Raw genomic sequence first — 18,869 nt, 5'->3', positions numbered from 1 at the left:
AACTCAAGTTATGGGTTAAACACTAAATATTGTTCGGGCTGCAAGACAAATTTAGACTTTTCTATTGTTGCTAAGATTTGGACTTCCAAATAGCAGAATTGAGTTTTGCATTTCCTATGAATGTTTTAGGCATGGGTCTTAGCTTTCCATCCATATAGAGCATACTTATATCCAAATTCTATAGCTCTAGATATGACTCAATGACTTAATAGTATTCCAGTTTGGATTGAACCAATATCTTTTTTCTAAGTTTCACCCTCTATTTGTCTTCTTAATTTCAGTAGTTGAACTCATCAATCAATTTTTGACTTGTGTGATAAGTCCACATTTAAGATAAATATTTACCATAAATTTTGTCTAAACAAAACGTCATTTTCTAATATCAGAATTTCCAACAAAAAAAAATTAAGGTCATTGGGACTTCTAAAACTCAAGTTATGGGTTAAACACTAAATATTGTTCGGGCTGCAAGACAAATTTAGACTTTTCTATTGTTGCTAAGATTTGGACTTGCAAATAGCAGAATTGAGTTTTGCATTTCCTATGAATGTTTTAGGCATGGGTCTTAGCTTTGCATCCATATAGAGCAGACTTATATTGAAATTTTATAGCTCTAGATATGACTTAATGACTTAATAGTGTTCCAGTTTGAATTGAACCAACATCTTTTTTCTAAGTTTCACCCTCTATTTGTCTTTTTAATTTCAGTAGTTGAACTCATCAATCAATCTTTGACTTATGTGATAGGCCCGCATTTAAGATAAATATTTACCATAAATTAAATGTATCTTATAGTATCAGACTTGTTATTATAAAACATGTTTTAGTTAATGAATTATTGATACTTCAAGTGCAAAATGCTAATATAAAACCTTGATAAAAATACACTTTTAAGTATTAATCATTAAGCTTCATAATATTATTCGATTTGCATTCCACAGGGTTATTCTGCTCTCACGACTAGGTTATAGATTTGGTGCTGGTTCGGACAAACTTAAGTCAATTTATTTTTTGTTTTATTAAATTTTTTCTTATCAATTACTTTATTTAAGATTTTATTTGTTGGCAATTAAGATTTATATACTTTTTTTCTATACAATTGTTCTATTCTCATTTAATTTTTTATGAACATTTATATTATTTTTTTGACATTTTTTTATGTTGCCAAAAAACCTTCATGAGCCATCTATCTATTACAAAAATAATAAAAGGCCTTAGTGTTTTCATTTGGGATATGAAAAGAAACATCGTGATTTCAAACAATATATTGACCATTTTGTCTTTCATTACACTTAATAATTGCTTTTGCAACGAGTGTAAAATTATTTTTTTCAGAGAATCCAAATGCCATTTGTAAATTGACCAGGAAAAATTTTTTAATTCACTGTTTTTTATATATATTAAAAATACTTTATTGCCCTTAAAAACTAAAAAATTAGCCTTTTCTTTAAGGGCTTTTGTGTCTTATCCTATTTATTTGCATAGTCAAATAATGTTAGTATCCCTAAAAACTTAAATATATTGGCCTTGCAAAAAGGAGATTTGTTGTGTTTCCACATTTTTTGTAGTAAAATGACATATTTAATATTTAACTTAAAAAATCTAAGACTGGTTTGGGAGGGTATTTTTATCTTTTCAACATAGTTTTTTTTTTGTAATGTTCATATCCTTAGGGCATGTTTAATAATTTTTATTATTAAAATATTAATAAATTAATAAATCTGGGATGTGAAAAGAAACATCGTGATTTCAAACAATGTATCGACCATTTTGTCTTTCATTACACTTAATAGTTGCTTTTGCAACGAGTGTAAAATTATTTTTTTCAGAGAATCCAAATGCCATTTGTAAATTGACCAGGAAAAATTTTTTAATTCACTGTTTTTTATATATATTAAAAATACTTTATTGCCCTTAAAAACTAAAAAATTAGCCTTTTCTTTAAGGGCTTTTGTGTCTTATCCTATTTATTTGCATAGTCAAATAATGTTAGTATCCCTAAAAACTTAAATATATTGGCCTTGCAAAAAGGAGATTTGTTGTGTTTCCATATTTTTTGTAGTAAAATGACATATTTAATATTTAACTTAAAAAATCTAAGACTGGTTTGGGAGGGTATTTTTATCTTTTCAACATAGTTTTTTTTTTGTAATGTTCATATCCTTAGGGCATGTTTAATAATTTTTATTATTAAAATATTAATAAATTAATAAAAAGATTAATACGTGCATACATCATTATCCCCCGTGTCATTTTAGAAGCACATGAGGAGTATTTCAGTGCTTAAAAACTACTCATCGTCATTTCATTTGACGTGTTAGGTGATTGTATAGCTGTTAGAGTGACACGTTTGATCAAGCTGACAGAGGTTCAGTAATGATGAATTTTTTTCCTTTTTTTTTTGGCTTTGGTATTCGTGTGAAGCCTTTAAAAACTTAATTATGTACTTTATTTTGTATTTGTTTTGTATTTGGTGTCAAATAATGTTAGTATCCCTAAAAACTTAAATATATTGGCCTTGCAAAAAGGAGATTTGTTGTGTTTCCACATTTTTTGTAGTAAAATGACATATTTAATATTTAACTTAAAAAATCTAAGACTGGTTTGGGAGGATATTTTTATCTTTTCAACATAGTTTTTTTTTTTTGTAATATTCATGTCCTTAGGGCACGTTTAATAATTTCTATTATTAAAATATTAATAAATCAATAAAAAGATTAATACGTGCATACATCATTATCCCCCGTGTCATTTTAGAAGCACATGAGGAGTATTTCAGTGCTTAAAAACTACTCATCGTCATTTCATTTGACGTGTTAGGTGATTGTATAGTTGTTAGAGAGACACGTTTGATCAAGCTGACAGAGGTTCGATAATGATGAATTTTTTTCCTTTTTTTTTGGTTTTGGTATTCGTGTCAAGCCTTTAAAAACTTAATTATATCCTTTATTTTGTATTTGTTTTGTATTTGGTTCCTTTTTTATTAATTTCTGTTTCTTTTGATTTTAATATTTTTTTTAATTTCATTCCTTTACATTTAATTTTATTTAATTTTTATATCCAATCTAGTCTTTATTTTTTTATTGTTACTTTTTTATCATTTGCATTTTTGTATCATTTAAAATTTTATTTTATTTTATTTTATTTTAATTTTGGTACTCTTTTTTTCATTGCTTATTTTCCAGTGTTGGCTTTTTTTATTTAATTTTATTTTTTATAAATCTTTTTTCAAAAAAATTTAACTTTTAAATTCTTATCTTATATCATGTTTTACTAGTTCGTAAAGTTAAATCAATTCAATTTAACTTGATTTTTTTTAATTTTTTAATTTTTTAATTTGATATTTTATTATTAAATATTAAATTTTATGATTTAAAAAAATATAAAATTATTCTAATTTTATATCCCAAATCATATATTAATAAAATTAATCTTTTTATTATTATTTAGATTTTTATTTATTTATTTTTTGAAAAATGTAATCTGATTTGCACGCCAGCTGTAGTTGTGTCCTGCAATAAAAGGACAATCAAACTGAACAGAACTAGCAAGTACTCTAAAACGAAGCGAAGCCAACCACAACAAAACGAGCGAACGAAAACCAGTTTCACAAAGTCTCAGTTTCGTGTTAAGTTTTGAGTGATGGCAGATCAGAAGCCACAAATCTTTGAACTCAACAATGGGACCATGCAGGTCAAAATCACCAATCTGGGTTGCACCATTACCTCCTTGTCTTTACCTGACAAAAATGGTAACCAATTCTTATGAATGATTGATCGATCAATCTGTTTTGCCTTTTGTTGTCTCTTAAGGTGTTGTTGATTGTTGGGTTCTCTTGACCTTTGTAGGTAATTTGGCTGATGTGGTTCTTGGATTTGACTCTGTTGAGCCATATTTGGTAATTGTAGTCACTTGATTTTCTGTCATCTGCTGTGATCTAATGCAAAGTTTGGTTCTTTATTGTATTCATTTATGATTTGACTGGCAGTTTTCTGCATTCCATATATGTTTTTTTGAGAGTTCATCATCTAAATTTTGTATTCTGGGATTGTTGTTGATCCTGTCAACTTTGCTTGCAATTCATCACCAAAAAACATTTTTTTTGCAAACTTATCTGTTTTTTTTTCCGCCATTTATGTCATTGGTGTGTCAGTTTGTTTCTCGTGTTGTCATTTTGAGGCAATGATAGTATCAATAACCTTTACTAATTTTCGCGTGATTAGTATTCTTCTTTTCCTGTGTTTATATTCGGTGCCTGAATCCTTTTCTTGGTAAATTTATGCTTGATCAGAATCGTGTTGCACCTTATTTTGGTGCCATTGTGGGTCGCGTAGCGAACAGGATCAAAGATGGGAAGTTCACTCTTAACGGGGTAGATTACACCTTACCCGTCAACAGGCCTCCAAACAGTCTTCATGGTATGCTTGTAATTCCAAATTATCGTGAACTTTGATGCTATTCTGATCAGCCATGTCTGCCAATCAGTCATTTGATTTGTAATTTTATTAGATTAGATTATCTAGTCCTGTATACCATTTTCTTATTTGATTTGGAAAATTTTATTAACATGACAAAATCATTTTTGTTCATGGAAGTTTTATTTGTAACATCCATCAGTAAATGTGACACTATAAACAGACTGAATTTGTATGTGAAAGGAATTTTACTAGACATAAGTTTTTATGCAAAAATATGATACCGGCACCACAGTTCTTATATCTGTACAGCATTTGGAGGAAAGAAAACATATTTGGCTGTAAGAGACGAATGGTGTAAGGGGATAACTAATAACCACTGTTAGACAAGATGCATAAGATTTGTGATTTCGGATTTTCCTTGTGGTTGTCTCAGTGGTTCCTCTTCCCGTTGTTTTTCTTCTCTCTCTAATCTATGTATGAAACCATTCTAGGTCAATTGCAGTAGTTGATGTTTTCTAGTTGCTACAACCAATGACATAAATGAATACTTCTAACATCAAGTGTAGAAAAGAATTCCATGTTTTCTTTGTTTCATCAACTAAGAGGTCTCAGCATGTCTCTCTCTTTTTCTTTCTGGATGGAACATTTGAGTTTAACTTATGGATTTTAATGTCTAATAGCTATGGTGGGATCGTTTCTTGAGCTTTGTGTTTTACTGTTTGATTGTCTGGTATCTATAAAATGCCTATTTAAATTATCTTATTGCATAAAAAATTTTCTCCTACTTTCTCTGCTTTAGGTGGGCATAAAGGTTTTGATATAGTTGTATGGGAGGTAGCAGAGTATAAGAAAGGCGAAAAACCATCCATTACTTTTAAATACCACAGCCGTGATGGAGAGGAAGGTATGTCTCTCTCTCTCTCCGGTAATATATTTTTGTTTGTTGTGTTTGTGATATTGATATTTTCTTTTTCTCCTGTAACAGGTTACCCTGGGGATCTTTCTGTAACTGCAACTTACACACTAACTTCAAGCATGACAATGAGACTTGACATGGAAGCAGTGGCTGAGAATAAGGCCACTCCAGTGAGCTTAGCTCAGCATACTTACTGGAACCTAGCTGGCCACAGCTCGGGGAACATACTTGACCAATCAGTTCAGATATGGGGATCTCATGTTACTCCTGTAGACCAGAACATAGTCCCAACAGGTGAAATCATGCCAGTTAAGGGCACTCCTTTTGACTTCACCACCGAAAAGAAGGTTGGTGCTTCACTTCATGAGGTTGGTTTAGGGTATGATCATAACTATGTGCTCGACTGTGGGGAAGAAAAGGAAGGTTTGAAGCATGCTGCAAGAGTCAAGGATCCATCTAGTTCAAGGGTCCTTGATTTGTGGACTAATACTCCCGGGATGCAGTTTTACACTGCAAACTATGTGAATGGAATTGTTGGCAAAGGAGGTGCTGTTTATGGAAAGCACTCAGGACTATGCTTGGAGACACAGGGATTTCCCAACGCCATCAACCAACCAAACTTCCCATCGGTGGTTATTCAACCTGGCGAGAAGTATGAGCACACCATGTTGTTCGAGTTTTCAATCGAGTAAGAAACAATAGCCCGTTGAAGGGTTGGAGTCAGAATAAGGTTTTAATTACGTTTTACAGACTACCAACGAGTGTGAAACCTGGTGTTTTGCCTATCTAATATATCACCCCAGATAATAAAATGATGAGATTCAAGTCTTCATTTATTTTTTAAACACGCCTATCAATCATCAATCGCACTTGCCCACAGGCCTTTTATTTTGGCCTTATCAACGTGAAAACAGTTTTACAGGGAAAATCCCGAGCGAGCTTGGCATGCTGCGTCAGGTCTGTGAACTTCTTGCCAAAAGCCATTTGATAGGTTCAATCCCGCCTTTATTAGGGATAAACTCATTCGAAGTCTATATAAAAACAACTTCGAAAGAGTTATCCCTATTGAACTACAACTTCGACATCTCGCCAAACAAATGATTCCACAGTCGTCTGTCAACAATCTGTCCGGTATGGTTCCTGAACAACTCTATAAAATCTCATCGAATATTTTTTTTCGGTACACAGTGAATTGTTCGGTTTCCTCACACTTGATTTGGGCTTCACCCTTCCCAAAAAGCAATACTATATCCTCAGCAAATGCCTTCGGACTTGTTCAACTTGACATGGGAGCCCATGTTTTGAAAGGACCTGTGCAAAAGAATTCTATGAGACCTACAAAATCTTCATGATATTGGAAATTCTTAGAAAGTCTTGCTTAGCACAGAAACTTTCGCACAAGCAGCATACCTGATTCTATTGGAGAAATTTCTAATGTAAGAGTTCTATACGGAAATGAAGAAAGTCTCTAGGAGATTTTCGCACAGAAACTTTTGGAAGCATGAGTCAGTTACAAGATCTCGCCCTTGCTGCAGTTTTTCTTTGGGGGGACCATTCCTATTTCATTTGTTAATTGCACTAAGCTAGAAGTATGGAAGCTTTCAAATAATCACATTGGTGGGGTTATAACTGAAAAGATTGTCGGGCTTCCTTTTCTAACTATGCTTTCTTTAGCTCCAAACTATTGTGAGATGTTGGGGATGATATTAATTTTTTTAAATAAAAAAGTATTTAAGTGTTGTTAATATTTTTTAATTGATAAAAAATTAAATTATATAGAGGTTTACTTGGTGTGATTTTATTAATTTAATAGATTTAAAAACAACCTGTATAATTATTAAAAATATAATTTGATTAAAAATATAATTTTTTAATAATTTATAATGAAAAAAATAATAAATTCCACTCCGCAAGTAATTTATATTAATAATTTAATAGCATCATTGTAGGCCCAGATGTGATAATTCCTAGTAAATCCCGATCATTAGTTTTCTTTAAAAAAACTACTACTTAGTTTTCAGTAATATTTGCATCGATGCAGCTTTGTTTAACAATAACAAAGTTTTTTTTATATTTGAGGACCATTAACCTTCGATTACAATACTATTATGTTTAAAAAAGGATTCTATTCCACATAAGCAATACAAAACTTTGACAACTCTGAATATTTCATGTAATCTTTTGCACAGATTTCTAACTTGTTTGTTCAAAATTGGTGGCTGTAGATATGTTTTTATGCTAATTACAGGATATTTCTAATCTAAAATTTTGCTTCCTTTTTCCTGGAATGTGAAAAGGTCTTAAGAAGAAATGTTGAAAATCTTGAGAAGTTAGAGTAGTTGCAAAGTATACAAAAGAACTATGTAAGAACACCATGCAAAAATGTTATGCAGATTCGAATTCATTCCTATTTTTGGTTGATAATCATGAGTAATTATCTCCAAGTTGGTTCTCTAATATTCAAGCTCCTATTTTATCTCTACCACTAGCTGTGGAGATATACCATAATTACTAAATTCCTGAAAACATGTGATTGTATCTTAATAGCTATAGGTTTCATATAGTTAGTCAATCAGTTCTAAACTATCGGATCTAAAAAGAGCTTTGTAAAATGGCTATTTATGTCATGCAAGAAAAACAACAAATTCTTCTCTTCATAAACTCTACATTTTTCACTTTTTAAAGTGTCAACCAATCAGTGATCAAATTCTTTCCAATTGATTCAAATAAAATAGGCAACTTTCCTTCCAAATGGGCCCAAAAAAACCCCATGGGCTTAGGCATGCTTTCCAAGCCCAACACTCATCAAATAATTTTTTTAGAATTATGTGAGTTTTTTAGTAATTTATGTTGATCTAATACATGTTATTTTGAGTTGAATACAACTCAAAATATCACAAAAATACAATTATACTTTATCTTTTCATTTTCATAAATGGACAAGATTTATGGGCAATAAATATATCATAAATCCTTTAAGCCAAGGTTCATAATCTCTTTATTTTTAATATTTTTAGCATATATATTTTTAAAATCTATCTATCTACATTACCATTGCAATTTCTCTCTTTATAAAATTACTAACTTCATCATCAAAAAGTCCCCATGTCTATCAAAGAGAATTTTTTACATATACTAGCTACCAATCATGTGGTTGACTAGACATCACTTACTACTACCATAGTTATCAATCATCTAACTTACCAAACATCACCTGCAGAGACTTTTCATATCAAGTTACCAGATATATTGACTATGGACAATAACGAAGCTAGAAAATTTTAAATGAGAGGACAAATTATAAATACTTGATATCATATATTATATAGACATATGTTATATATAGAGAAATCAATTTAAAATACATGTATTAACTCATGTCAAGCAAAATTAATTTAAAAATATTTAAAAAAAAACTTATATTATTATTATTATTATTTTCAAGTTTTTATATTTTAAAATTGCTTAATAATAACTTTATTATTAATTTTATTAAAGATATTCTTTCTCAATATATACAATGAAATTTTCATTCATCTAATTCTAAATCTTTTACGGACTAGTGAAATTATTGGTAACAATTCTTTGTTAATTTGTTGTTTTACACAAGTGGGTTAAATATAAATATTAATATATATTTTTAATTTTTTCATTGTATCTCTAATTTTTTTAGTTGTTCAATACTTCATTTTTAATCACTAGTAGATTGATTACCATTATTTTTCATATGAAATTCATAAAAAAAAATACATATTAATTCATCAAAACTCATTTCAATTCATATTCATATGCATATAATATTATACATCCACATATTAATTTAAATAGAAAAAATGAAGGAAACTTACCTAAAACATTAAACATAAAGTATAAAAGTTACTTAACTAATTAGTACTTTAGAATTTAAAAAACAAATTGTAGAAGAAAGGGAGATATGAACAATAATTAAATAAAAAACTTGTTAAATTATTATATTAAAATTTTAATATAAAAAATATTTTTTAAAAACAGAAGGATTAAGGGGGCAATTGCCCCCTTAATCTTCATTGTGGCTTCGCCACTGACCATGGAGAATAAATCAAATTACTTGAACTAAGAAATCAACCAATTATTCAATACGTCATTTTTATTCTTAAACTAGAAATAACAACAATCATAATATATTTGATCTATCAAAAAACAACTAACAATTAAGGATGTCGACAGCTGACTACTTATTTTTCTATTCGTAATGTTAAGAGCTACATCATGCCAAGATTGTTGGTTTTGTCGTGGAAGGATTATCATTGATGCGTAAAATGTTAAGAAAAAAATAGTTATTGATGAACCCAAATTTAAGGTTCCAAACCCCCTTAAAGAAACCTGTTTTGGGTTCAGCTAAGGGTAGGGTTGAGCCTTCCTTGAACACATCTATATTTTGGATCCTATTTTCTCTACACCTATTAGGTGTATAAAAAATATTTCTAATAACTAATCATATTTTTATCGATATTAATATTATATAAGAGACAACATGTAAAATTCTTTTTAAAGGCCCATCATATTTCCATCCATATTAATATATATGTTACGGATATTTTCCTCATTAATACTTATCTCAGAGATATTTACATCAATATTAATATATTTCAGAGATATTTTTCATCTTTGATACTATCAAGATAATATTATACTTTAACTCCTCATCCCCATAAAAAAACTTATAGACTATAAATCCTTAAACAAAGGGTTCAAAATCTCCATTCTCTACTGCATGTTTATTTCCAGAATATTTCTCTATAATATTATTACATTTACTCTCATAGAGTCACATACTTAACCATTAGAGAGTCTGCAAACTCATCAAAATAGATATTTATGCAGATATTTGTCACCAACCACTAGTCACCTTAGATAGAAAAAATAAAAAATATATATATATTTGTAGAATTAAAAGATAATCAATTATCTAAGATATAAGTTTTGTTCTTAAGCTACTTGGATTTTTTGACGATGCCATCAATTAGCGTTGTTTATAGGAAATGAGAAAAAAAACTAGTTTATTCTTATTTCTTAAAAGCTTATTTCATGATTGATGAAATCCCAATACAACATCAAATATGTTAGCAGCAATGTCTACATTTACGGTTATGCTAGTGACTAGTCAATGGCTAAGCCAATGGTTATACCTAGGCTATGCCCTATCTAGCTATGCCAACGGCTATACACGGTGATACACATGGTTATGTCTATAACTACGTCGATGACTACGCATTATAACTATACTTATAGTTATGCACTAATGTTATACTAATAAATTACTTTTATGATGACTTGTATACATAAAAAAAATGTCATTAAGATTTATAAGGCTCTAATGAAAGAAAAAAAAAGCTAATCAAAACACTTTAGGGTTCTCTCTAAAATGATTGCACAATCTCATTGAAAAATGTTCTTCTTAGTATTATACCATAATCTCCTTAAAAGGGGTACTCTCTAGTGCGATAGCTCCACCCTCCATAACAACTTGAGATGACTAACCTCAACAAAGTAACATGACACTTGTCCAATGGCCAAGTATATACCACCAAGGCTAACTAAAATTCAAAGAACTAACACAACTTTACAGATATGCTCTTAGACCTTATGTTATCTCCATGGATGATTTCAAATCTCTCATTCTCAGGTTTAATTTATTTCTAGTAGGGGGCTATTACATCCCATGTCATCACCAAGGAGGCCACAAGCCTCGAACTCCTAAAAATATGCAATAACTCTCTAACGATGAAACCAACTTCATATCCTTGGAGCAATAACGTCACCCTCATTGAATTGAATTCCTGATGCATGCAAAAGCTAAAGCTAAAAATTCAACAAAGAAAATAGAATTATTTTATATGTGAAAATGGATGCAAATATGATCTTCAAATTTGCAAGTTTATGAAAATAGTAAGAAATACAAAAAATAATATAAAAAATCATAAAAAATATCAAAATTAGAGCCCCATCACAAGATTTTAAATATCAAAGATCTGACGGTTCACGTAGTGATGCAGTGGCTACTATAAGAAAAACAACCTTCATAATCTCTTATAAAAATATAAGCACAATCCAATAATCAAATCAAAAGTTATGATCTTTTGAGCTATTTTTCTAGTCTGCTGTAACTAGATTCCCTTTTGAATTTAGACTTATCTCAGTGGTTCATATATGCACTTAGAAATTGTCTACGTATATGTTTCTCTTCATGGATTTCTTTATCTATTAGAAAAGGTTTCTAAAAATGAGTTTTCTCATGGTTTACTTCTATATACTTAAAGGTTCTTTTTTAAAGTATGGTGCACACCCTTGCACCCTAATATTTTACCTAGGGTTTCACCTCACTTCTCATAAAACAAATATTGACAACTTCATCATATTAGGTACTTTTATAAGTTTTTGTGTATAAATATCAAAAAGACTTAGAAGGCTCCTGATGAACCCAAATTTAAAGGGAAAAAAACCCATAAAAAACCTTAATTGGGCTTAGCCAAGGGAAAGATCTATCCTCTACTGGGTTTAACTACATTTTGAATCATATTCTCTCTACATCTATTATGTATAAAATTTATTCAAATACTTATCATATTTCCATCGATATTAATATTGTGTAAAAGATAACATGTAATAGTCTTTTAAGGGCCCACCATATTTCCATCTATATTAATACATGTATCAATGATATTTTCCCTCATTAATACTCATATTAGAGATATTTCTATCAATATTAATACATATATCAGAGATTTTTTTTTTTTGAACTATCATAACAACATTACACCTTAACCTCTCATTTTCATAAAAAGACTCGTAAGCTATAAATAGACCATAAATCCTTTAAACAAAGGTTTGTAATCTTCGTTATCTACTGCATTTTCAGAGTATGTTTATGTAATAGTATTGTATTTTCTTTTAAAAAGCCATTGATTTAGCCATCAAAGAGTCCTAAAAATCATCATAGAGAATGTTTTTTTAGGTATCAAACACCAACCAACCATCATGGTTATGAAGAACGTAATAAATTTTTAGAATCAAAAGATTAGCCAATTATACAAGACAGAAGTCTTGCTCTCAAACTACTTGGATTTTTTAAAACATCATCATGTATAATATATAGCTTGTAAAAAAAAAAAGATACAAATTAAAGGATTGGGATCAAATTACTTTGCCTAGAAATATTTAAGCAGGTAAAGGGATCAAAATATCTTGGGTGAATGGAAAGTTATACTTCAAAATGCTTTGCAATTAGTAAGGTAATTAAAAAGAGAAAAACGTTTCTTTGTTTATTTTTATATATAAATATATAGCTTGATTGTTATTTAAATGTACTAATGTAGCTTTTGATTTTTATTTTTAATGTTGTGTTGCAGGAAAATCTAGCTTATCAACATGGAATCATATTAATTATTATATGACAGATAGGTGGTTGTTCCATTTGAAATGATGTACTTTTATTTTTTTATCTGAGAATTTTTTTAATTACTTTTTTTTATTCGTATAAGTATGGAATAGTTTTCCAAGTTTTGGTTATGAATATAAAAGCCTCGTATTTTTATTTCTTCAATTCTTTAATGATAAAGTATAGTTTTATTATGGTGATGAAAAATTTTACACACACACACTCACACATACCTTGTAGCACTTTGTCCCCAAAGAAACCTAACAAGCACCCAGAATTAATGAAGAAACAAAGATAATAATCACAATCTCATAATTAGGATTTTAAAACAAAGATATTTTTTTTTTCATTGTTTAATATGTAGAAAGCTAATGTCGATCCTACATGATTATGTCATGTGAATTTGTGTACTAGTTATTTCAAATTCTCAACGTTATGATTTCTTATAAAAAATAGCTTTATGACGATCAACAATAACATCATCATATAATTTCTTTGATTCTACTTCTAAATATAAGAAATATAAAACTAAAAGAAAGTTGTTTAAATATTTAAATTACATTAGAGAGCAGTCATTGTTAATTCCTTTTGGTTGATCTCTAATATTCTTTAAAAATCGTGGCCTTGGGTGTTTTTTTTTAATTTCTGAAGCAAAGTTATGTTTAGTTTTATAATAGATTTGTACAAAATAAATTGTTTTACCTTAATAAATACCATATAAGTGGCATTTCTCTTACCCTCTTGAATGATATGTGAATTTTGGGTAGGACTAATCACTTTCTTGTTAGTCTCTATTATTACTGGTATATATGGAACAATTCATGAATATATACAACCTTAATCTATATAGAAAATAGTCTTTTTCCAATAAAAAAAAATATAAAGCTTTTGTTGTTGGTAGGCATATCTCACATTTAATAAATATAAGTAATATAAAGGATTCAAAATGGACCCTTAATCACAAGTTTAAGCATTTTGAATAGAACTCAAGCCCAATTTAGTTGTAGTTCAGTCAAAAATGATCGTATGGCTTAATTCTTTCTGTTTCTGCATTGAATTTTATATATATTCATAGAGAAAATAACTATACAACATACTTTTTGGTCAAGCATAGAGTTCATGGAGAAGCTAATTGGTTGCATGGTTATACTCATATTTCATATATTTATATTATGCTTGATTTGTGTGATTTTAGAAAGTTAATATAAAACTCAGTTAAATTTACATGGTTCATGTTTAGATAGTAAGTTTTTTAGCTTTATCTTTGTCTTTTTAATTCTCATATTTTAAAGGTATTTGAGAGTGTAGTAATTGTTATTTTTCAAAGTGTTTTTCGCTAGGAAAAACATCAAAATAGTTTTTTTATATTTTTTAAAATCTATTTTTGACATCAGCTTATCAAAACAATTCAAAAACACTAGAAAAATTTAATTTGAAGCAAAAAAATTTAAATTTTAACAAAAAAAAAGGTTGAAAATATCCTCTTAGCCATTGTCTTAATGGCTTAATCAGTTACCTAATAAAAATCTTGTCTTTCATATATATAAAAGAAGAAGAAAGAAGAAGAAGATATTCATGTATACAAATGCTAAAAAAGAAGATTATTTCTCCCAAATTTTAAATTAAGTAACTCAAAAAGAGACTTAGCTAATATAAATAAAAAACACATCTAAATTTAATTAAGGAAGTAATGGATGTCTTTTAAGTGTCATGATTAATGTAAAAGATATCCATTTCAACTTAAACATATTTGATAATAATATAAGAGTATCAAAATCTTAGAAATATTGAACCTTATTCAATCAACTACCAATATTGCATATATCGTAAGTAAAATCAAATTATACCTTCATCACTTTCAACAACAATTTTAATGGTTGCATATAGTGATTTATGAAGATATCTTTTTACTATATTGATGTACGATAATGTTTTTCTAATATGCAACCACCTTTATATTAACATTCATAACTTTAACTCTATTTTGGGTGAAACTAAAATTTTTCTAGAATATTTCAATAATCTTTTTTTCATATAGGGTGTAAATTTCATAACAATCTTGCATTGGTAAAGACTTATACAATACTAAAATTAGCAATATAAAGAATTCAGAATGAACTATCCATAATGAGCTTTAAGCTTTTTGAATAGAACTCAAACCCAATTAGTTATAGTTCAATCAAATATGATCATATGACTTAATTCTATTGAATTCTCCATTACTTAGATAGATGAAACTTTAATTATTATTTTTAAATGAAACTCAAACTCAACTATTAAATTCATTTATTTTTTTAGTTATAATTCAATCAAAAGTGGTTTTGTAGCTTAATTCTTTCCATCTTTATTCATTAGATATCTTTGTAGGGTTTGATGATAACCTGTTTAGTTGGTTTTTTCATTTAGTAAACACTCGCATCCCAGATAAAAATTTACAAAGAAATTTAAGTTTTTTTTGTTAAACAGGTCACGTGATTCTTTGGATGATTATGATTTTTCAAGCTACTAAATTTTCTTGAATGGTTTAAAGTCTATTATAAATACATGCTATATAACTTTTTTTTGACATAATAAAAAATAAAAGCTCTCATCTCTTGTGAATATAGGTATATTATCAAACCATGTTAAATATTGTGTTCTTTCTTGTTTCTCTTTTATTGTAATATTCATTAATAATGTTTTTTACAACGTTCTTCTTATGAACATAAGGACAATTTATGGTTTATTATATAACCTCAAGATAATGTTGAATATTGTCCTGAGATAGAAGAGATGAAGACAATAAAAAACATGTGTTTAATTGACTAGATAAAAGACAAAAATATAAAAATAAATTTGTTTTTAAAATAATTTTAGAGTGAATTTCTATACTTATAAAATATGAGGTATAAAGAGAATGTCTCTAGAGACTATTTATTATTTTTTTATTCCTAAAAGATTATAGAAAAAAATCCTCAATTCCAAAATTATTCAACAAACAAATATAAAGATAAAAATAATTATTATCATATTTTTAAAACTTAACTTAGAGGTTGATCCGAGACAAAACCCGAATCACTGGTCAAGGCCCAAGTCACAAGTTAGGTTAACTAGAGTCAATGTAAGAATAAAATAATTATTATTATAGTTTTAAAATCTAATTCAAGAGTCGAACCAGGTTAAGACCAATATTACGAATGGAGTTGACTATTGACTCAGGCCATCATAAAAACAAAAATGATTATCATAATTTTTAAATCCAACTCAAAGGTCGACTCGGGATAAGGCTAGTGTCACACGTCAGCAAGGTGAACCCGAGTTGACCTAAACCAACATAAAATAAAAATAATTATTATTATAATAAAACTTGATTTAAAAGTCAATCCGTGCAAGGTTTAGGTCACGAATTAAAAGGGCAATATAAGGATAAAAGTTGTTATTATCCCACCTCCACCCCCATACTATTAATATTATTATTACAACAACTATTAAATAAACAAAAACCATAACTTAAATGAAGAATAAAATTAAAAACTGTAACAACTTAATAAAAAAGACATAAACTTTGATAAAAGAGCAAATAAGAAAAAAAAATAGGACCAACTCAAGAAAAATTATATATACAAATTAAAAATAAAAACAAATAAAAGTTAATAAAAAAAAAAAAGATAAAAATATCATAACTAAAAAAACAACTAAAACACCAATAACAATGAGAATCATAATTTGTTTTTCAAGCAAGTGAGAGAAATGAAGAGAGAAAAAATCTACCAACAAACATAAATGACATGTCTAAAAAGAAAAAGAAGATAATCAAAAATAAAATGAAATGACATAAACATATTTTTAACCATCAGAGGTATTACAATTTACAAGTGCTATCTAAATATGAACGCACCACGTACCAATATTATTTTCAATTAAAATATAAATTAAATACTAATATCCATTATTACCCCTAATAAAATAAACAATAAGCAAAAAACAAAACCCACAGCAAAACAACCACCTGTGATCCCCTGAGTTATTTTTTTTTTTGGGCTAGCTCTAGGGGCTTTTGTGTGATTTAACCATGCACAACAAAAGAAAGAGATTAAAACACCCCTCTCTGGCAATTTTATTTTATTTTTTATTTTAAAGGTATTTTTGTTATTTTACTATTTATAAAAATACAGAATAAATAAAAATACTCTTAAATAAACCTATAATGAATAATGCATCACTTCAAAGAACAAAAAAACCTTTGATTCAAAAGCAAGCAATTTTGCATATGTCATTTCACTATTATAAGGAATAGTAAAATATATCTATGATCTCAATGATTTTTCCTTCCACGACAGTCCTTTTTTTATATCATTTTAAAAATAGACTTGATGTTATTTTTTATTTCAACTTTATGTATATCTTTATATATATATATATATATATATATATATGAACTCATAAAGTGATTGTAGTTACTCTAAAGTAATATAAAATTTCTCAATGATCTTGCCGATTTAAGAAGAGAGGATGAAATGAACATATATGAAAATAAAACTTTTAAAAGAGAGATTCCATCCTGCAACTAGAACTATAGTGCAACTGAGATTCAAACAAAGAGTTCAGTAATTATCTAAACAGCAAAGCTCAGCAACATGATTCCTTAAGTCTTCACATTCAAAGTTCAAACACTTTGCACATACGCTCTACCCTTAGGCCTTTCATGTGAACAAAATCCTTCATTTCAACTAGATATATCCAAAATATAAAATAACTAGCAAAAAATCCACAAGGATGGTACACTTCCATTAATTATCAAATATCATATCATATAAGCATAACATTAGAAGAACATTTGCATTCATTGCAACCCTTCTTGATTGACGTAGTAAAAAATAGCATAACAAAGACAACAAATACAAGTAAAATAGAATTTTACTGAATAAAGTCATCACATAAATATTCTAATTCAAAATTTTATTAAAGAATATTTTTCTCTTCAAATGGTCTACTAAAATATAAACTAAACAGCTATAGTTATACCACTTCTCGGCCATCCTTGAAAAGAAGAAAGTCCTAACAAATAATTATATAGTTATTATAGAGATTTCTAAACTAAATAGAAAAAAAAATTATAAAACATAAATATAATTTTATAAACTAAATAAAAATAACAAAGGAAAAATAATTTTCCTTGAAACCTCCTACATCAGCGTCATCAAGTTGAAAAAGCTCACCCTCCAGTTTAAATTACTATTGTCTAGATCTGTTGGATGCCTAATAAAAAAATACAATTCTATTAATTTTGTTGAGTTCCTTTATTGTTCTCTTTGCACTCAACCTTTAACTTATCAATAAGAACGTTATTGATGACATCATCAATCTCATTACTCTTATTGTTTGTTATGCTATCACAATTACCATTAAAATAAACATCAGAAATTATTGGAGAACATCAATCCACATCTATCTCATTATAAATGGGATTACCAAAATCTTCATTATTGGTCCAATTCCAAATATCAGAATAGAGACTAAAAGCAACAACCAGAGATCAAAATCCATTATAAGAAATCCCATGATTTGAACCTATCAGTATAGTATACCTCTGCTCTCGCCTCTAAAATAGTTTTCAAAGCTGACAATGGATCCGTGATTACTCTCCACATGATCCCTCAGGTTCATCACTTCCACCAATTGATGGGTTAATTTTACAATCTATCTCTGCATATCTTTTATCGTCAGTTCTTGAATGCCTTTCCCTAGGAGAAACCTCCTCATCCCTCCAACACAAGCAGTAGGGGAAACCTCCTCATCCCTACAACACAAGCACTTCTTGTTTTGCGTCATCTTCCAGCCATGATTATTTCAACACACAACACAAACCACTACAAATCATTGGGTTTTAATACCAACATGGACAAAAATGACACAAGAAAAACAGCAAACACAAGCAACATAGAATGCTACCAAATAAGATCACCACACAAAAACCCTAATTCAAAATTTTAATACTGTATATTTTCTCTTTGAGTGATCTGATGAAATAGAAGCTAAACAACGATATTTATACTAGTTCTAGGTCTACCTTAAAGAGGAAAAAAGATCCTAATACATAATTATGAAGTTATTATACAAAATTCAGCCATGATTATTT

At 28.6% G+C, this 18,869-nt stretch overlaps 2 protein-coding genes across 4 annotated transcripts in view; one reads left to right on the top strand and one right to left on the bottom strand.

Annotated features, from left to right (window-relative positions):
* The first annotated feature begins 3,535 nt into the window (after nucleotides 1-3,535).
* LOC105135804 (aldose 1-epimerase-like) lies at nucleotides 3,536-6,179 on the top strand. Its single transcript, XM_011040849.1, has 5 exons — nucleotides 3,536-3,751; nucleotides 3,849-3,898; nucleotides 4,292-4,418; nucleotides 5,218-5,322; nucleotides 5,404-6,179. The coding sequence occupies exons 1-5, from the start codon at nucleotides 3,643-3,645 to the stop codon at nucleotides 6,024-6,026; spliced, it is 1,014 nt and encodes a 337-aa protein (XP_011039151.1). The 5' UTR covers nucleotides 3,536-3,642; the 3' UTR covers nucleotides 6,027-6,179.
* Nucleotides 6,180-18,225: 12,046 nt separating this feature from the next.
* LOC105135803 (uncharacterized) overlaps nucleotides 18,226-18,869 on the bottom strand; it is a 2,028-nt gene continuing 1,384 nt past the window's right edge. The window contains exon 3 of one of the 3 annotated variants that reach the window (XM_011040845.1): nucleotides 18,226-18,495. The gene's annotated coding sequence lies outside the window, so the exon portion shown is untranslated. The other 2 variants (XM_011040846.1, XM_011040847.1) reach the window with 2 other exon arrangements.

Source organism: Populus euphratica, unplaced genomic scaffold (assembly GCF_000495115.2).
Source record: "Populus euphratica unplaced genomic scaffold, PopEup_1.0 scaffold221.1, whole genome shotgun sequence".
Taxonomy (NCBI): domain Eukaryota; kingdom Viridiplantae; phylum Streptophyta; class Magnoliopsida; order Malpighiales; family Salicaceae; genus Populus; species Populus euphratica.
This window is presented reverse-complemented; position numbering and strand designations above follow the sequence as displayed.

Excerpts from the sequence above, each read along its gene's own strand:
- LOC105135804 (XM_011040849.1), top strand. The coding sequence starts at position 3,643 with ATGGCAGATCAGAAGCCACAAATCTTTGAACTCAACAATGGGACCATG. Across the intron at positions 3,752-3,848 it reads GTCTTTACCTGACAAAAATG|GTAATTTGGCTGATGTGGTT; the intron begins GTAACCAATTCT and ends TGACCTTTGTAG. Across the intron at positions 4,419-5,217 it reads GCCTCCAAACAGTCTTCATG|GTGGGCATAAAGGTTTTGAT; the intron begins GTATGCTTGTAA and ends TCTCTGCTTTAG.